The following is a 19,694-nucleotide window of genomic DNA, read 5'->3' as shown; positions in this document are numbered from 1 at the left end:
GGGGACGTAGCAGAGGGAGGAGAGAGAGGCTGAGGAGAAGGTGGGCAGGAGGGCAGACCGAGGAGCTCACGTGGCTGACTAGATTGTGTGAGTGGAGAGAAGAGGTCAGCCCTGTAGAGTGAGGGTTTCTGGGGATGTCGTGAGTGCCTGGGGACATCATGAGCCCTGGCCATGTTTGGAGCTGTTGCCACCTGTGAAATGAGGGGTCTTCCTGTGAGGGCTGCATGGGACAACTGGACTCTGGCCTACCTGGTGAGGACCAGCAGCGGCCACCAGTGATCTCCTTGTCGGGACTCAACCTCCACGGGCTCTGAGAGAGCTGAACTCGGGTTGGAGGGCCAACCAGGAAAGACCAAAAGGTGTGGGGGCCAGGTGGAGGAAATCTCTTAAGAACTGACTGGCCACCAAGTCCACTTGGTGGCCCACATGTCTGACAGTGGGGAAGCACCAAATCAGTCTCTGGTCAGCAATATGGACAGAGCCGTGGGTGGTGGGGGGGAGGCTGACAAAAGCTCCCTGAGGGAGGGCCAGGTCCAAGAGGGAAGTAGCCCCTCCTCAAGACTGGTGAGGGAGATTCAGACCTGCCCCACATGAGTAGAACCTGGTGAGGGTGCTCAGTGGGCAGACCCAGGGATACCCGTCATGGCCTTTGCCCTCACCATGACCTCTGCCCCCAGGAAAGCTGACGGGCATGAATGAGATCACAGAGAAGCTCACGCTGCCAGACACCTCTCGGAGCGACCATGTTGTGGTGCAGAAAGTGACTGCCACGGCCAACCTGGGTCGTGTCCCTTGTGGGACATCTGATGAGTATAGGTACTGAACACCAGCAGAGGGGATGAGATGGGCTCTTGGGCTTGATTTGAAGCAGGGGCCCCATGCCCCAGGGTTGAGCCCCTTCCTCTGCCCCTACCCCAGGTTTGCAGGGAGGACACTGACCAGCGGGAGCCTGGTCCTGCTGACCCTGGATGCCCGGCCCACTGGAGCTGCCCAGCTGACAGTCAACAGTGAGAAGATGGTGATTGGCACCATGCTGGTGAAGGACGTGGTGCAGGCTCTGACCCAGTGATCCCAAGTGCTGTGACCTCTTCAACCCCCACTTGTCCCTCTCTTGTGACATGCAGGCTGTTAGTCTCTCTCTCTCTCTCTCTCTCTCTCTCTCTCTCTCTCTCTCTCTCTCTCTCCCCCGCACTCCCCGTCTCGCATATCAGACTCCTCATTCCAGATAGCATCCGGGGGTCCTCTCTCTCTCTGGTCATTGCCAGGCTCCCTCCCAATTCCCTTCCCCATGGGTTCCTTAGTGACCTGTGCAGAGGGAGACTGCAGGGCTCCATTTGGTCCTCCCAGCTTCGTGTAGCTATTTATGTGGCAAAATCTCAATAAAATGTCTTCTCCCTAGATGCCAGCTCACCTTTCCTTTCTTCTGGGTTCTGCCTAAGGGGGCTGGTGGGAGACGGGGAGAGAGCTCCTAAGAGTGGCTGTGTTTGAGCCTTGTGAATGATCACTACTGACCTTCTAGGGGAGGCTGTGACTGACTCTCAGAGGTGACTCTGGTTGAACCCCCAAGATGGCCATCTTCAAGTCTCCAGGCATCTCTGTGGAAGAGACATCTGATCAGAGATAGGGAGGTCAAGCCAGAAGAACTCCCAGGTCCTTTTTATGAGCCTCTGCAAAGATGCCTCTTCAACATCTGGTGGATGCTTTTGGTTCTCCTCATGGGCCCTTGGGAAGGAGAACTCATAATGTGGGGAATTCCCAAACATAGGTGCAAGGGTCAAAATATGTCAACGACGTCTAGATAGGGGGCCTAGAGCCCCCATCTAGCTGGGAAGATGACCCAACTGGCCATCTTGGAGAGGGAAGAACAGGAGATGTAGACCAGTTGCTTCTCAAACTGCCGTTCATCAGATCACCTGGGGATTTTGTTAATGTGCAGGTTCAGATCAGTAGGTCTGGAGTGGGGCCTGCAATTCTGCATTTCTAACAAGATGCCAGCAACTGATGCTGTTGCTCCACAGACACACTTGAGTAGTGAGGATGTAGAGCCTGCACACCTGGGGCAAGCCTTCTTGGGGTGGCAGTGAGGGTTGGGGCCCTCCCTGATACCTTTCCTGGTGAGAAAAGAGGCTGAGCAGCCAGTGGTTCCTAAAGGTGTAAAAGGTGTTCCATTAGCATGTGTTCTGCCAAAAACAGAAACAAAAGCCTGTAATCAAATAAGTTTAGGAATCATGGATTGAAATACAGTAAGTTTATTTCCTACAGGCCTTCTCAGAGCCTTTACTATGCCAGTGTGCATTGTGACCTACCCCACACTCCTTCTAAGAGGGGCTAAAGCTCACAGTGTTACCCCTGCTTGGTTTTGACCTTGGGATGCATTTGTCCCAGCACACCTTGATTGTGTTACAAGAAACACACTCCAGTGATAGTTTGAGGGATGTGGCCTCCATAACCAAGACTCTACTTCTTTGACCACACCTCCCCACACTGAAGAGTCCCTGAGCAAGTCTGACTAGGGGAAGACAGGGTGAAGCAGGTGTGGCCCTCTTCTCAGGGAATGAGAACAAAGGCAGTGCCAGGGGACAGCCCTGCCTCTGGCTCTGGGGACTTGCTGGGCTCTGTGGCACCAGCGAGCAGCTGGGGCTGCCGCTTCTTTGAGAGCCTTGGGGCCCGAAATTCTCCCTGGGATCACTGTTTTTGTCGCTGCAGGTTCTGAGACGGGACTGATCCACCAATCAGGGGTCACTTGAATGGTAGACTTGTTCTCACTCGTGTCTCTGAATCAGCACTGCCCGCAACAGGAGCATGAAGGAGGCAGCGATTTTCTAAGAAATAAGAACAAGGACCATCAGAGAATTCCTTACGAACCCAGACAAGGCCCCAGAGTGGATTGTGTAGGAACCAGCAGCATATAAGGCGTGACCTCTAACATCTTTCACAGAGCTTACAGCACAGGTTCCCAAAACCTCTTGGAAAGGGCACCAAGATCTCCAACCCTGAGTGAGAGTCCAGAGCACATGAACCTTTTTCCCAGCCCTGTGTTGATTTCTCTGGAACGTGTCCCAGGCTGTGGGATTAGCAATAACAACTCTTCTTAAGAAAATGGTTCTTGTGGGTGAGGTTGTCTCAGGGGGAGGCAGGAGGCAGGAGAGCAAGGTGTAAGCAGGGAGAGTCTGAGTCTGCAGCTGCTCAGGAGAAGGAGCTCAGCTGGGAAGGCTGGGACTGCGGAAGCAGGCAGAAGTAGCAATCTTCAACCCAGGAGGGGGGACGGGGCCCCATTCTCTTCTAGGGAATGGTCTGCTGGAGAAAACCTCAGTCAGAGCGGAAGGGAGAGTAGCTGCCCCAGCCTCAGCGCAGCCCAGCTCAGCCCATGTCTTCCTGGACATGGCCAGACCTCCCACAGCCCTGCCACTTCAGCACCCCTGAGTGAGTCTCTGCAGGGATAAGATAAGGCTTGCCCGGACACATGGTGGAAACAGATTGGACATGCAGGACCTGAGTGGGGGGGGGGGGGTGCCTCACTTGTCCCCAGAACATTCTTCTTTCCAACCCATATCATATCCTGTATTTTGTCACTGATCCAAGCCTCTGCCACTGTGGTCACAGGCTTCCTGGATCTCATGTGTCCCATGAGCAGCACTGAGGGGCAACGAGGGAGCTGGCCCAGTGCTGTGGGATTCATGTGGAGCCCAGGACCTCAGAGCAGACTAGCAAGGGCTCTTAGGGCTCTGCTGGTGCACAGGGAGGGTTGGGGGGAGGGGGCCGGAAATGGACAGAAGTACAGGGACTGGCACTGAGGCAGAAAGTGTCCCCGGCAAGCATTGGGTAGAACACTAGTGGGGACCCAGGAGGTCCAAGTGTGGTCTGAGCCTGACCACAGGCCTTGACAGGTCAGAGGACAATGAACTCAGTGAGGGGCTGAGAATGGGAGCCCAGTCCAGGATGGCTTCAAAGTGGTACCCTGGCAAATGGGTAAATGGAATGGCTTCAGTTTCTGGCCAGGCTGCTGTAGCTGGCTAGCTGCAATGATTGGGGAACAGATTCATGTAGGGACACTAAGGAAGCCACTACAGGGGCCCCAGAGTGGGGGGCATTAGCTGTGCCCATGCCTGAATCCCCCAGCCTGTCAGCCCCAGGGCAAGGCCCTGGGCTAGTTCAGCACCTTCTGCTGGGTATCTTGAGGGTCACCTCTTAGCATAGCCTGCAGATCAAAGGGACGAGTGTTGGGTATGCAGCTTACTGTGACAGGATTTTCCCTTGCCTTACTGGGCAAAGAAGGAAAAATAGGAAACTTATGACCCCCCCACCCCCATCCAGAGGTCTGGCTCCTGGACAGCCAGGATCCTCACCACCAATTTCTTCCCTGCCTCCCCAGCCACATTCACGTTCCTCTCGGTCACTCCCATTCCTACCACGGCTCCACATGATTGGGGGTGGGGGCGGGAAAGGCCTGCCTTAGGTCCCTCCTTCCTCATCAAGCACTTGAGCAGCCAACAAGTGCTGGGCACTGTGGTGGCAAAGAAGCTATGGGCTGATGACCAACCAGGACTGGGGTGTGAACCATGGAGAGACTGCTTGGCCCAGTAGGTCCCGTCGCATTCCATCAGCCTGCAACTGGCTGCAGAGCCTGCAGGATTGGGAGAGCCCCAGCAAAGGAGTGGGGTGGGAGAGCTGCTGAGGGCGGGGGTGCATGGACCGAGGTCCTCAAGGAGGTGAGCTGGGTCTTCCTTCTATGATGGCCTGGTCAGTGTTGTCTCCCAGGGTCAAGAGAAGGACGGTGAACCAGTGCCTTGAAGGGTTTGGAGAACAGGGGATAAAGCGGGGCACATCCAAAAGAAAAGCAGTGAGCACCTTCTTAGATCTTCTACTTGATGGTGCTGGCCTGATCCCGCTGTCTTTACCCCACTGTCTCTTCCCCGTCCCCCATCCCCTTGACCTGTCCACTAAGAAAAAGCACTTAGGGCCGCACTGTTTGATCCTGGCCATTGGGAACTCCCATCCTGATTGCCCCATTACTACTGAGGATGCTTTGGGGTCACTGAGGCTTGGGACATGCTGAAGAAGGTGAGCAATTCTGGGGGTTGCTTCTTATCTGAATGTCACTTTCACCCTCAATGTCACTTCTTATCTTGATGGCAAGGACCCTCTAACTTTAGTCCCTTTTCAGATCTTCCACCCGTGAGTCCACCTGAATGGAGCTTCCCAGTGGTACCTGGAGAATAAAGGTTGCCAATAGCTCAGAAAAGTGCTTCTCTCTGGGATCTTCCCAGACACGTGTCCCTGTTTTTGGGACTATCTTAAAAAAAACTTTTAAGTATACTATTCATATAGTAAATTCTACAAATCACAAGCGTGCAATCTGATGAGTTTTCATGGACTGAATAACCTGTGTAAACAGCATCCAGGTCAAGAAACAGAGTGCAACAGCACACCTCCCTCGTACCTCCTTCCAGTTTGGGGCCGTGTGGTATTTCACTCAGAGATCAATCACAGAGCTCTGAGATGGCTCCACAGCAGTCTGTAAATGGCAGTGGGATTGCAGAAGGCCAGCATGGACTTGTGTCTGGCAATGCCAACATGGCAGCATACGCTGCTCTCTGGGGCTACTGGGGACATGTAACCAACAGCCCCTGTGGCAGGGGTGGGGTGTGTGGAAATGAGTGGGGTTGTCTTCTTGCTCTGACTGAGGGAGAATGTGAGGCAACAGCTCTGGGGAAGAAGGAACTCTTGAGGGCTTGGTCAAGGTGACCTTGACTGAGGTGTCAGGACCCCAGCATCTGCACCTGCAGAGGGAAGACAGGGAGAGGTGAGGTTGGGAGAGGGTGAGGTGTGGTCCTCCTCACTCAGACCAAGGCAAGACTGAGACCCTGGGCTCCTGATAAGCAGCTGCATACTCTCCAGTAAATTCCTAAACTTCAGCTTCCTCAGCCGCAAAACAAAGCAGAGGGCCTCTCAGACTCTTTGCGCTGAGGCCCTAGGCATCCTCTAACCCCTCTGCAAGCATGTTGGGACAACTGGCACTCACCTTCAACTGCAGTCAGTGAGGTAGCTGACCTTCAATGATCACTGCTTCCTAGCATTTGCACCCTGGTGTCATCCCCTCCTACATCTTATCAGGGCTGGTGCATGTAAACAACAGGATACTGTAGATGTGAGAATATGTAATTTCTGAGATCAGCTTATGAAAGCCACTGCACCTCCATCTCAGTCTCTCTCTCTGGTCATTTGCCCTGGAGAAAGCCAGCAGCCTTCTGGAGAGGTCCGTGTGATGAGGAAATGAGCGAGCTTGAGGTGAAGCCAGGAGGCAGAGCCAGGTCCAGGCAAAGCTTCAAATGACTGCAGTTCTGGCTGAGAGCTTGACTGCAACCTCAGGAGAGAGCCTGAGCCAGAACCGCTCAGCTAAGTCATTCTTGGATTCCTGACTCTTAGAAATTGTGTGAGAGAAGAAATATCTGTTGTTTTGACTTGCTTAGTTTGGGGGTAACTTTACAGCATAAATTAATACAATCCAGCCCTCGACCATGCCCTAGGGTGTCGGAAAAGTCCTCCGAGGGAGCCTGGACCCCCAGCTCTGGCCTTCAGAGCAGTCTGCTCCCATGCTCAGTGTCAGTGGCGTGCTGAAGCAGGGTCATGCTGGCTTGTGATCATCGACTATCACATTGGTGGTTTGAAATCAGCCACGGTAGAAGCATTTACGCCACAGAAATAGGTGAATACTGCAAATCACTCCCCTCTCTGCAGCCAACTGTCAAATATTTACCACCACACCACTGCCCTTAACTGTCTCCATCCCTGTATCTCTTTAAACAATTATGATATATTTCAAGTTTCAAGAATAAAATAACCTCTCGTGTACTGACCACTCAGTTTAAGAACTGAAGCACTCATCAATTCAGCAGATACCCCCTGTATTCCTCATTTCACGAGCTCTTCCCCCCCACCTGAAGTAAATCGCTGTTCTGAATTTTACATTTATCAAGGCCATGCATTTTTTGGTACTTTTACTACATATGGACGTGTTCTTAAACAATATACTGTATTGTACTTTGTGATAGTAATGTACTGCATGTTTTAAGATTTTATATAAATGGCATTGTAGAGTATGTAGTCTCCCACATCCTGCTTTTTTTCACTCAATGTTATGTCATTCATGTTGATATGATTAACTTTATTTCATTTACTTTTACTTATATACAGTATTCCATTGTATGGGTAGATCACAATTTATCAATCAACTCTCCTCTAGGCAGGCATTTAAGGTATTTTATTTTTTCAATTTTGAATAACACACCTATCGGCGTATTTAACTCCTGCCTCTTTCAACACATGTGAAAGTTTCTCTAACATGTCTCCCTGGGAGTGGGATTCCTGGGTCATAGAGTATACACACCTGCAACTTAACAACATTGCCAAATTGCTCACCAGAGTAGCTGTACTTCACATCAAGAATGCTCACGGCACCTTCATTCATAAGAGTCCAATTCATATTGCCAATCACCAGGAGAATGGAGAAACAAATATGGTATATCCATACAATGGAACACTACTTAGCAATAAAAAGGACTTAACTACTGCTACCTGCAGCAACATGGATGAATCTCACAGATGCTATGTTGAATGAAAGAAGCCAAAATTTATATGAAGTCCTAAAACAGGCAGAATGAATCTGTGAGGAAAGCAGTTAGATTATTAGTTATCTCAAGGAGAGGTGGGTGAAGTGGCAAGATGTATGATGGAAAGCTACGGGGTTCTGGAAGGATTCCATACCTTGATGTGGGTGGTGGTTACCTGGGTGTGTATGTAGGTAAAACACATCAAGCTGTATAACTATGATTGTGTACTCTGTGTACTCTCCGTATGTGGGTTGCTACCCCTCAACTTAAAAAATGTAGAAAATAAAAGCCACAACCAATGTGGCTGAACCAGTTTATACCCTCACTGGCAGTGAGCCCGCTACTGGGATGGTGGAATTTTTCATTTTGTCTTATCTGGGAGGTGTGAAATGGTATCCTACTGTATTTCCCTGGTTATTGGTGAGTGGTAGGCAGCTATGCTTGTGGACATATGGGCTTCCACTCTTGTCAACTACCCATTCCCATCTTTTGCCCATTTTCCTATTTGCCTCATTGTAGAAATTCTTATATGTTTTGGAAACCAGTCCTTTGTAGATCATGTATTGCAAATACCTTCTTCCAGTGTATGACATCTTTTCAAGTTTTAAATATCTTTTGATAGACCAAAGGTTTAAATTCCAATGTGGTCAAATTTATCAATTTTCCTTTATACCCAGTGCTTGTTGTTCCATATTCACAAAATTGGTCTGCACTCTGAGGCAATAAAAATATTCTCCTAATACTGTTTAATAAAAAAATTTCCAAGTAATGCAGTATACATTTGTATTTTTAACCCACTTAAAATTTACATTTGTGTATGATGAAAGGTGGTGCTGAGCAACTTTCTTTTATCCCACTTAAAAGGGCATGAGAAAAACAAAGAACACGGTTTCTTCGGCACAGAGCTTGGCAAAAGCTGAGTAGACACTATGTGCTCACTTTACCTTGTGGTCTTGAGTTCCTAAATGAATCTCCCTTCTGATCTTTTCCAACCAGGAAAATTATTTTCTCCCTGCAGTCTCTTTTCTTCTTTTAGCTTTCTGCCTGCTGTGGAGGCAATGAATACCTGAGCATATAAAAGAATACAGAGTCCCTCCTAGTACATGCATTTAAAGCTTCGTCCAGCCAATTACAGTTACACTTAAAACCTGTATTGTAAATCTGGGGCTTGACTGCAGAGATGGTGCCAGGCATAGCTGGGCTCAAAGGCTGTTTGTTGACTGAGAGAATGGATAATGCTGCCTGTTTGTTCCTGCTGCTTCTGCCAGTGACCAGCTGTGGGGACTTGACCAAATCGTTTAACACCTCCACCTCTGTCCCTTTCTGCACCCCACTCCCTGGATCGTGGACATCTTCTGGTCAGGGGTATTGTTCTTCCTGCATAACCTGCAAGCCTGGCCAGGTCAGGGCAGGGAGATAGGACTCGCCAAATACATGACCGGATGTGCACTCAGCCACCACTTCCTTCACTGTCTACAGTGAGCTCTGGGGTCAGCCAGAAAGCAGTGCGCATATAAGGGTGCTGGAAATTTTGTTCTTATCTGGTTAAGGCTTCAGGCTCTGAAGCCAGAAGACTGCCTGTGTTTGAGTCCTCACTCTCCCACTGGTGGCTGGGAATCCTTGAGCTAGTTACTTAACTTCTCTGAGCTTCGGTTTCCTTGTCTGCAAATGGGTTAACATAAGTAAAACACTTAGAACTGTGCCAAGCACATAGTAAGTGCTCAGTGAAGGTCAGCTATTATTCTCATTATTACCTGCAACAAAAAGTTTAGGAAGAGGGATTTTATACAGCAGAAACTTCTGTTCCAAGTCACCTGAAAGATACCTTCATTTTCTTACGGCTGGGATTTTTAATACGAAAGAGCTTCTAGATACTGTTCCCTTGGGCACTATTTCAGGTATCGGATTCTTATTTTGCTCAGCTTTGGGTCAGGGAAGAGAAAGGGATGGAAAGGATGAGCTGCATGAGGCCCCTGGACATGCTGGGCTTGACTCTTTTAATTTGAACTAGTGACCAAATTTAAAATTAGGAAGATTTCACATTAAAAAACCCCCACAAAACTGCATTTCCAGCTTCTCTTGAAAGATCTGGCTGGGCTAGGATGTCATTCCTACACAGTATCCATCAGATAATTGCCCTTTTAGGTGTGCCTTGGGCCTTCTTGGTGCTGTCATCCACCCTCATTTGGCTCCTGGGCTGTAGGTATTTGGGTGTGGCACCCTCTGAAAGGACAAGCAAGAAATGCCACCTCAGATGAGTTGTCCTATGCTGTCTGTGGGCCAGGGTGAGACTTGTGGGTGGGCTGCTCCTAGAGAAGGAAGAGCCCCAGGTAGGGCCTGGTGCCAGAGGGTTCCAGGGAAGCTAAACCAGAAGGCGTGGATTCCTGGGCAGCTGAAATGGGCCACCTTGAGGAAGGACGGCAAATGGCTAGGGGGTGCCAGGGCCCCCTCTTGCTCTGCCCCTGCAGCCATCTCCTCTCTGCCCATGACCTCAGCAACCCAAGGAAGCTTCTGCATGAGGATATTCTGTGGATGGAGATGGGCCAACTCTCACCATTACTCTGAGTCCTCCTGTGGATTTCTACTCCAGCATCTGTTCTTAGCCTCACCTTCTCCCATTAATTCTCCTGCAATAGTGGGCTAGATCTTGACTTCCCCTCCTTCCATTGCCTCTGCACTCCCTCCCCTTAGCCATTAGATCCAGGCCACCCTCACCAGCCTGCCAGGCAGGAGGCAGACCTGTCTTCCCAACTGCCAGGAGGAACCTTAAGCATAGTAAGCGCTTTATAAAATAGTACTATGGTGATGAGGTAACACAAGTTCAACACTCAGTAATGCTCAACAAACGCTGATCCCTTTCCTTCGTCACCCCAGTCCCTTGTTTACTCCCTTTTTCTATCAAACCTCTACTAAGTCTCCAGTAACATCTTAAAAGAGACCTGATACTGCCATTCCCCTGTTTACAATTCTTAATAGCTCCCCGCTGTCTGCAATATAAAAGCTCTTCACAGCGTGGGCCCAGGCTTCCCTCCTGCGGTGTCGGCACGCATTATCCTCCGTCCTGGTCAGCCTGAGCCGCTCTGTTCAGTCCTTCTCAGTCTTTGCTCGATCTCCCCGCCTGGAATGCCACCCCCACCTCTGTGCCTGCCTGGGGCTTCAGGTCCTCTCCTGCCCCAGGACGCCTGTCCTGACAACAGCCCAACCCACGGTGGTCTCTCCCGCCCTGTGACCCCCGCTGTCTCCGAGAAGTTTCCTATCATCGCAGGCTGGAAAGAGCGTCGGAATCGGTTTCCCCAAGGAACTCCGGTGCAAAGAGGACTCCTGGTGTCTCTGGAACTTTCCGGAATCCCCCGAGGCCCACGCACCCCACCCCCGACGCCCCGTTCAAGCACACAGAGCAGCCAGTCTGGAGTGAGCGCGCGCCTGCTGGAACCCGGGAGGAAGGCTCGGACAGGGGCGCGTAGGCTTGGCTCCCGCCCTGGAAGAGTCGTTGGAAGAAAAGGAGCGTGGACGCTGTGAAGACGGCTTTACCAACAAAGCACACTGCAAGCAGGTCGCGGGGACTTCTACATCGCGCCCTATTTCATAAGGGGTAAACTGCGGCCCCAAAGAGGTAAGTGACTTGACCAGGGTCACTAGGTGAGTAGCATGCTCAACTCGGGCCCCTGGCCTCCTAGGGGGTTAGCGGCGGCCAGCAGCGGCTGCGGCCCCGCGGCCGGGGCGCCTAGCTCCTGGTGGGCGGCGGAGCCCTCTGCCCTGCCTGCTGGAAGGGGCGGGGCCCCGGGCGGGGCGGACACAGGTGCTTCCCATCCGGCCGGGGGGCGGCTCCGCGGGGCTTCATAAGCGGCCCGGGTGCGGCGCTGCGCGCGGCTCGCTGCAAAAATAGTGCCCACGTGTCTGCGCGTCGCTCTCCGCGCCGGCCAGCGGCCCGCCGGCCGGTCCCTCCGTCCCGCAGGGCCACTCCAGGCCCATGGCGTTCCCGCTGGTAAGAGCTGCCCGCCGCCTGCCGGGGCGGGGCTGGGCGGGGCCGTGGTCCGGGCCGCGGCTGCTAACGGTCCGCGCGCAGCCTCCGCCGGCTCCGCGGGACCCTCCTCCCCGCCCCCACCCGTGCGCGCGCGAGTCCCGGGCGGGGCGCGGGTCACGTGCCCGCGGGCGTGGGGCCTCGTGGAGGGGTGTGTGGCGAAGAGGGGGGTAGGGAGGCTCCTCGTGACTCAGGGCCTTTGGGCTTAAAGGCGCCGCGGCCCTGCGGGGGCGGCGAGGGGCCTCTGAGCTGCGTTGCAGACTCTCGTTGGCCTCGAGCGTCTGTCCAGACGGGTGCTGACCGGCCGGAAGGGCGCCCTCGCGCGCGGAATACATTTTTCGCCCGCAGCCGTCGCATGTGAGAGCCGAAGCCACCCGCGCTGGGACCTCACGCGCCTCGCAGCGTCCCCCGCGAGTCACGTTCGTACCCAGTGGGCAGCGGGGGAGTGGGCCCGGCCGGGGCGGGGCGGGGCTGCTGGTGGCGTAGACGCTCGAACTGGGCCTCGGGTCACTCACGGGAGAGCGCCACGACGGCAGCGGGCGCGGCTCCTTTAAGGCGGAGGGATTAGGTCCCTCGTGCCGTCGGCGCGTGCTTCCCTGGCTCGGGAGGTCACGTGGCTTCACACGTCCGCTTGGCGCGGGAGCTGGCGTCCTGGGGCGGGCTTGTCTGAGGTAGAGTTCAGCGCGGGTGGGTGGCCGGCATGTGCAAGGCGGCTTCGCGCTGAGGAGCCCCGCGGCTCGGAGGTGGGTCTTGGAGGCTTGTGCGGGGCGTCCTGCAGGCTGCGGAGGTGCTCGAGGCCTGGAGCCCACCTAGGCCGCGCCGGCCTCGGTGTGCCTCAGTCCGGGTTCTCTGACCAGCGGGGAATTGTGTGTGTGGCCTTGGCGGCGTTGTTCTCTTCTTAGCCCAGGACCTGAGTAGGTGCCCAGACTCGGGTGGGGGTCGGCGCGGGCCTAGCGCCAGTCTCTTGTTTGGCGGAGCAGCGTCTGGGGGGACAGCTTGGGGGCTTCACCTGGCCGGCCAGCGGGTTGGAAAGGCTTGTGCCTGCCCTGAGCCCCGGGGGGCCTGGGGACTCAGACCAAGAAAGGCTTCCTCACCTTTGGTTGTTCCATTTGGTGTCATCTCGCGGGTTTTTCCTCGCGGGGGTGTTGTCTACGGTCAAGTGGACCTTGACGTCCTCGTGTCACGTCCAGAGGGCCCGGGCCAGGCCACGGTCCTTGTAAGTGGCTCAGCGCCGCCCAAGGGACGGAGAAAGCCCGGACGGATACTTGGGCTCTGGGTGTGCCCTCGCGTGCCCGGGTTATTTTGTGGCGGCCCTTTGCGCCTTGCAGGCCTTGCCCCTTTGCACAGTGCAAGGGGCCCTTCTCCGGGATTGCGCTTGTGAGGCCAGTGGGGAACACGAAGACTCCACGACAGCGCTGGGAGCCGGGGCTGCCGGCCGTGACCCCCTCCCCCGCCCCACCCCGCAGCCCCGGCTCTGCTTAGCGCTGCATTTCGTTGGCAACTGCCTCCTTTGGTCTCCCTGGCTACCGATCTGCCGCCTCACTCTCTTGCTGGCACCTGAGTAAGCTGCTGGCCTGCGTCGTTCGCTGGGTGAGGGGCAAAGGGGTCGGAGTTGGGTTGCTGGAACCCACAGGCGCCCTACCTGCTTCTCCTCTGCCCCTCCGGTGACAGCGCTGACCTGTACCAGCTGGAAGCCTGCGTGTCCTGAGGATAGTCTGCACCCTCAGGCTCAGGTTATGTTTGAGCCTAGGGACACCTGCTGGGTTAAAAACAAAAATAAATCCAAACAGGCAGAAGGAAACCTTGGAAACCTTAGGCTGGTGGTGGTTTTTCTGGTTGGTTGGTTGGTTTTTATCGAACGTAGAAGGGGAGTGGAAGGAAGTTCTGTTTCTGGAGCTCCGTGGAGCTCTGGGCTGTCGGAGCCTCAGGACAGTAGAGTTGAGGGCTGACCGCTGGTCTTGCAGCGTCCTCGTTGAGTTCGCTTCGAGCTGCATCGTATTCCCAGAGCCCATTGCTGTAGAGTTTCGCTTTTGCCACAGTGATGTAATTGAAACTTGAGTGGTCTGGCATTACATACTCAGTTTATAGAATTAGGATTTGGAAGTTGACTACCCTATATACAAGTGAGTCTTTGAAGTATAGAAATATTTGCGTTCCCTCCGCCCCGCCCGAGGGTTGCCGTATAAACATCTCCTGGGCCCAGGCTCTCCTGTGGGGAAGGGGAGCTGTGCCAGCCTGTCCAGCAGGCGGGAGGTTAGGGAGCTGATGCGTGTGGTGAATGATTATGGAAACATGAGCAGTTTGTATTGAGCTTTACGCACCTGAGGTAAGAATGGTTCTGTGGTCCTGTATTTCGCTGTGGTGCCCCCACCAGTGTCTGTGAGACAGGAAGTGGAGGAAGGTGGTAAAAGTAAGACTCCAGGCTCAACACCCAAGTAGTTAACAAGCTGATGATAATAGCTGTCTCTGTTTTTCAAGGGTCACCAAGGTATGTATATTGTTTTTAATCCTTAGAATGGGTTACACACTCAAATCCCTACGGGGGCCTGAGGTAGCATAAATGAGTAAATGGAAAGAAAGAAAAGAAGATAGTGCCTACTCAAGTACAGAATTTGCTTAAAGGAGAGCCAGTAGCCGGTTGTTGGCCATGCAAAAATGGGAGCCCACAGTTCACGGAGGTTTGACTTCTTTCCTAGTTAAGCTACCAATCTCTGTTTTTTAAAGGTAGCAATTAAAAAGTCGAAAACACTATGGATCAAAGTCTCTGAAAACTGGATTCACTCTGAGGGTAGTTTGGGATCTTTGTTTCAAAACATCTCTCTTAGATTTCCTCCCTATTTTGCAGATGATGAAACAGCCTTAAAAGTCAAGTCACAACGCTATGGAGTGATAAAACCAGTGTGTGAACCTAGGTCTCTCCGGTGCCATAGCTCAACCTATGATATTATGTCTCTTCTGGTATGTCAGAGGGGTCAAGGGGTTATTGGTGGTGTACATTGTGTAGAAAATGCAGTGGTCTACGGGCTGGTCACATTCATAGGCAAAGTGAGCCTTAACTGCATTGCAGGGAATCTCTGGTTGCTGTGGAAGTCAGTGTGGGTCTTCTGAGCATTAGCGCATTGGTGTTGATGTCAGGAGGAATGTGCTGTGTCTATCATTCCATGATGTGTGTCAGAGCGGTTAGCTGATTCTGAGAGAGCCAGAGGTCTGGAGAAGTTAGGCTCCTCCCACTGTGGGGGTGACCTTCCCAACCCTCTGCACAAAAGACTGTCCTCTTTCAGGGCAGTTAAATTTCAGCACCATTTTCATTCTGAGACAAGACATATTTGAAATTATATCATTGTTGTAAGACCTATCAAAGTAGAATGGGGCTTATTAAATCTCACTTTTTTCTCTCTTAGCTAAACTTTCTGTAATCCCATCTCTTAGATTTCTAGGAAGAAGTAATAAGGGTTTTAGCAGTACATGGTAAAATCTGGGATAAGCTCCCAGGGCATGAAAGAGTCCTGCACCAGAAATGAGGGGCTGGGGTTTCATTCTGGGCAACGCTTAGAATCCTAGCAGTGTATAAGCTACACTAGCAGATGTAATTTCTGGTAATTATCTTAATCCCAAAGGATTTAAAGCATAAAGAAATGAAGAGCATATTCAGAGACTTTGCCAAAGGAATGTTTCAGTGAGAATGCAGACTCAGATACAAACCAGAAAACTTTTTTACCTTCGTCTGGGAAGTTTTGGGAAAGAAGGAGACTTTGAAATGTTTCCTCTCCCCAGCTGCTGCTTTAGCTACCTTGAGTTCAGTGTTTGTGAACTTGGTGATGGAGGGAAAGGGTGAGATGACTAACGTTAACTCTCTGTCGGTATTTTATTGTTTGTATGCTAGGTGATATCTGTGCAAAGTTTCTCATTCATTGTTTTCAGTTAAACGACTGTTCCCTAAAATTGTTATGTTTTTGTTTAAAGGGCAAATTAATTAGTGGGTAGTACTTCTGGCTTGACGTTTGTAATAGAAATGCATACCAAACCCAGATATTAGTGTTTAGGCTGCTGTCTTCAGTAGCTAGTGGTGGAGGCAGTAAAGCAGTCATGAGATCAAATAGCAGACTATTCTCTCTCATATGGAAGGGCTGTGCTCATCTCATCCTGTTCTGCAAATCTGCTTTTCCTAGGCAGTTATCTAAGCTGTACTGACTCTGGGGAGAACTTGCCAGAAAGCCTGGGGGTAGGGGATGAGGGATGGAAAAGAGGGTTGGAGTTGGAGGTTGGAGTGGAGGAAGTTACATAAAGAATTTTCGCTTCTCTCTGTTGTTTGAATTAAAACCAAGAAGCATGGATTGCACCCTTTCAGTATTTGGATACTGCTGACCCTGCCTCCTTTGCCCCACATACTGCAGCTTTGGAAATGGCCTTTGTGTTCTTTCCTGCCATTGTTGCATCCTGATTTTAGTTATACCTGCGTATGAGAGCTTGTCATCTCCTGTAAGCACACGGATTCCAAATGATGAAAGTTTTTATGTTCAAGATAGGACCCCCAAGACAAGGCATTTTTCAGTTACCGTAAACTGGCTGTAAAGATTGAACTAAAAAAAAGTCATATTTTTCATGGGAGAATTATCTGACTTTACATAAAAAATCAGTATGCAAATTTGAGAGTGTTAAATTCACATTGTAGGCATAGGTTTCAGAGTTTCGTTATTGGGATTTAAAAAGACTCTTGTTAGGGATTGTTTTTAATATGTAACCTGAGTGCTTTTCAGTAACAGGTGTGGGGGGGGGAGTACTTCTGACTAAATAGGGTTGAGCTTTGCTTTCAGTGGTGCAGAAGAACACTTAGGCATGGATAGCTTTTGAATTCTACTTCACTTTTCAGTATTCCTGTATGGTTAGAGTACCCTTTTAGATTATAGTGAATTAATACTCTGTTCTGACTTTTAAGGCATTTTGTGATGACTTTTATTGAGGTGATTGGAGAACACCCAGAGGGCAGGAATAAAGATTGATTTGTGTGCTAAAAACAGGTCACAATTGCCTGTAGCTGCTGATCCTGGGAGTGACTTGACTATGACCGTGTTACGGGTTTCTTTATTCCTGGACAGCATAACGTGTTGACAAGTGTACCATCCTGACAGGTTTAGCCCCGTGGCCTGAAGTCTCCTTTGATAAAGGTGTGGGAGTAGCTCTCCTCTTGTGGAGGGAAAGCAGTTACCTTGAAGGGCAGGTTGGGCTTTTTTGTGTCTTTTGACACAACGCTTAATCTCTTACTACTTAACACCTGTGTTCTCTGCAGTCTGGCTTTGTGCTCCTGGCTCCTGGCTCTGACACCATCTGTCTCCTGAGTCTGTGCTTTCTCCTGAGACTGTTTTTTTAAAGCTGTAATTTTGGAATTGTTTTGAAGCTCAGGAGGTGTTGGAGACCTGTCTGCCTCCCAGGTATAACTTGGAGTTCATAGCAAGCCCAGATGATAGTGTCTTACTATGTTCACGGATGAGGAGAATTTAAGCTTATAATGAAAAGTGGTTATTTATACAGTGAGAACCAAAACTGGAACCCAGGTCTCTTTATTTCCAGACTAGTAAATATTTCTGGAATTCATGCACCTTGCCCTTTGCTATATTGATCTCTGATTATCTCTAAAATATTTTACTTAAAATTTCCACTTGGTTCCTAAGACAGTGTGGCTTCCTAGTTTTTCTTCTGTCTGAGCTTTTCTTGTCCTGGCACTTGCAGGCTTCCTCCTCCTCCCCATGAATGCCACATTCCTCATGGCTCATTCTGTTGGCTCATTTTTGTTCTCTTACAGAGGGCCCGCGTGTTCCTATAGCACCAGTTCTCACTCTACATGGTCAAGGTTTAGGTTGAGCTCTTTAGCCCTGATTGTTCTCAAGAACTGTAGTTCTGATTAGCCTACTGAATGAATGTGTCTGCCTGTGGTATATTAAACCCAGAAGGTCTCAAAACAACCAGTTTCTTCCCTTTCCTCATCTCCTGGGGCTAATCTAATTCTATCCCCTCTACCCAATTACTAATCTGTTTTTTTCTGACTAGACTCTAGTGTCCTCTTGGGGGAAAGAACTGTATTTGGGTGTCTTGTTTTAATTTTTTTTAACCCTTAAGTCTCCAGTACATAGGGATGTTAGATAAATATGTACTTGTAGCTTTCCTTTGGAAACCTGTCCCCAGTTTCAGTAACAACAAAGTCTTGATGTGATCTCTGTCCCCCTTGGCCCCTGTATCCTTTCACCCGTTCTTCATTCCCATTGCTACCATTAGTTCAGGTCTCCCTTGGATGAGTATTTTCAGTCTGCTTTTCTCACCTTCCTCCTTAGTTATTCCTGCCTTTTCACACCTACCGCTGTGTGGAGCGCCGCCACCGTAGTAATGGTCTTACTGTTCCCAGACACATCCCTTAGGCCATCAGTCCTTGGGTCTTAATGGGTGGTTGTATCTTCTAAGCTGAATGATGAGCTCTGGATGAGAGGGAGTTTTCCTATATCCTTTCTAACCCCTTACACAGTCTGTCCATGGAATAACTAGGGAGGTGTTACTGATTAAATGTAGTTGTTTTATTTTTTGTTTTTGTAGTTCTTATTTTTTTGGCTGTGTTGGGTCTTCGTTGCTGCGTACGGGCTTTTTCTAGTTGTGGTGAGCCAGGGCTACTCTTGGTTTTGGTGCATGGGCTTCTCAGTGCAGTGTCTTCTCTTGCTGCAGAGCATGGGATCTAGGCGTGCAGGCTTCAGTAGTTGCAGCATGTGGGCTCAATAGTTGTGGCACATGGGCCCTAGAGCTCGCTGGCTTCAGTAGTTGTGGCGCCTGGGCTCAGTAGTTGTGGTGCACAGGCTTAGCTGTTCCACGGCATGTGGGATCTTCCCGGACCAGGGATCAAACTGGTGTCCCCTGTGTTGGCAGGTGAATTCTTAACCACTGCACCACCAGGGAAGTTGCAGTAAAGGAGTTTTAAAATGAAACTCAAACTTCCCTTGGATTTTTGAACTTGAAGAGGTTGAATTTACCTCTGCTGGTCAGGAGCTTATGCCAGCTCCACCATCCTGCTGCTTTTCCTGCTCATATTGCCCTGCCTGAGTTTGGGAGGCTCTCTTAATGGTAAAGCTTCTGAATGTTTCAGATGAAGCTGAGAACAGTATTTCCCTGCTCTTGTAAGAGGCTCCCCCCACAGCTTCAGAGTTGTCACAGGGCAGTTTCCTGACCTGGTCTCTCCTCTCCTCCTCTCTTATTTCTCAGGCTGTATTGATGTAGAAGAAGAGGAGATTTGGAGTCTGGGATCCTGATTTGAGTACTAGTGCCCTGTTAAACTGGTTGGCTTGGGGAAAGATTTTCAGTTTTGCTAAGCATGTCTTTTTCTTTGTAATGAGAATGAGACAAGCTCAAAAATTCTTATGATGAACAAAAGAAACCGAAGGCTCTGAATGGTTGGTCATGTAGGCCCTATTCTTTTCCTCTCCAGTTGGGCTAGTTTCCTTTCCTCTGGTTATTGAAGGAGTATTCTCCCTATTCAAAGAGCAGTTTTGTGTCTTGGTGTCCATCTTCTCTCATACCTGCAGGACCTCTTGGTTAGTTGTCCTTGCCGCATCTCTTACCTCTGTCTGTAAACGTGGTCATCTCTTTCTCATATTTAGACCTTTCCGGGTACAACAGCCCCCTCCAGCAACCAGCCTCACTGGCTTTCCTTAATGTTCCCATCAAGCTTTTGTACAGAGTAACCTGCACCCCCCCCCCGCCCCCATTCTTTACTGCCTCACCCTTTGCTCATCTCCTGAATCCTTGATCTAAGAGAATCCCATGATCTTCTTCCCTCTCACACATTCCATTCTGAAACTCTTTTTACCAAATTGATTGTTCCCTATCAAATCTTATAGACGTTTCTTAAGCCTTTCAGGATGTTTGCATTCCTGCAGAGATGTTCTTATGAGATCTTTGAAAAGTGCAAATTTGATCACCTACTCTATGAAGCAGTGGTTCTCCAACATTTTCATCACAGGAGTCCTTGAGGACCTCAAGAGCTTTTGTGCATGTGGGTCATATCTGTCAATATTTACCCATTAGAA

General features: G+C 50.5%; 2 protein-coding genes across 5 annotated transcripts in view; both read left to right on the top strand.

The window, feature by feature from the left end:
• Positions 1 to 1,140, top strand: part of AP3B2 (adaptor related protein complex 3 subunit beta 2) — a 33,900-nt gene extending 32,760 nt beyond the window's left edge. For all 4 annotated transcript variants that reach the window (XM_057722344.1, XM_057722343.1, XM_057722340.1 and 1 more), the window contains 2 exons: positions 678 to 816; positions 919 to 1,140. In XM_057722344.1, the coding sequence (XP_057578327.1) occupies positions 678 to 816; positions 919 to 1,069 (290 nt within the window). In that variant the 3' untranslated portion in view covers positions 1,070 to 1,140. The remainder of the gene's footprint in view (positions 1 to 677; positions 817 to 918) is intronic.
• A 10,751-nt stretch (positions 1,141 to 11,891) lies between these two features.
• Positions 11,892 to 19,694, top strand: part of CPEB1 (cytoplasmic polyadenylation element binding protein 1) — a 104,828-nt gene continuing 97,025 nt past the window's right edge. Inside the window, exon 1 of the mRNA XM_057722312.1 lies at positions 11,892 to 11,988. The gene's annotated coding sequence lies outside the window, so the exon portion shown is untranslated. The remainder of the gene's footprint in view (positions 11,989 to 19,694) is intronic.

This window comes from Hippopotamus amphibius, chromosome 2 (genome assembly GCF_030028045.1).
Source record: "Hippopotamus amphibius kiboko isolate mHipAmp2 chromosome 2, mHipAmp2.hap2, whole genome shotgun sequence".
NCBI classification, from domain to species: domain Eukaryota; kingdom Metazoa; phylum Chordata; class Mammalia; order Artiodactyla; family Hippopotamidae; genus Hippopotamus; species Hippopotamus amphibius.
Note: the sequence above shows the minus strand (reverse complement) of the source record. Positions and strands in the feature narration are given on the sequence as shown.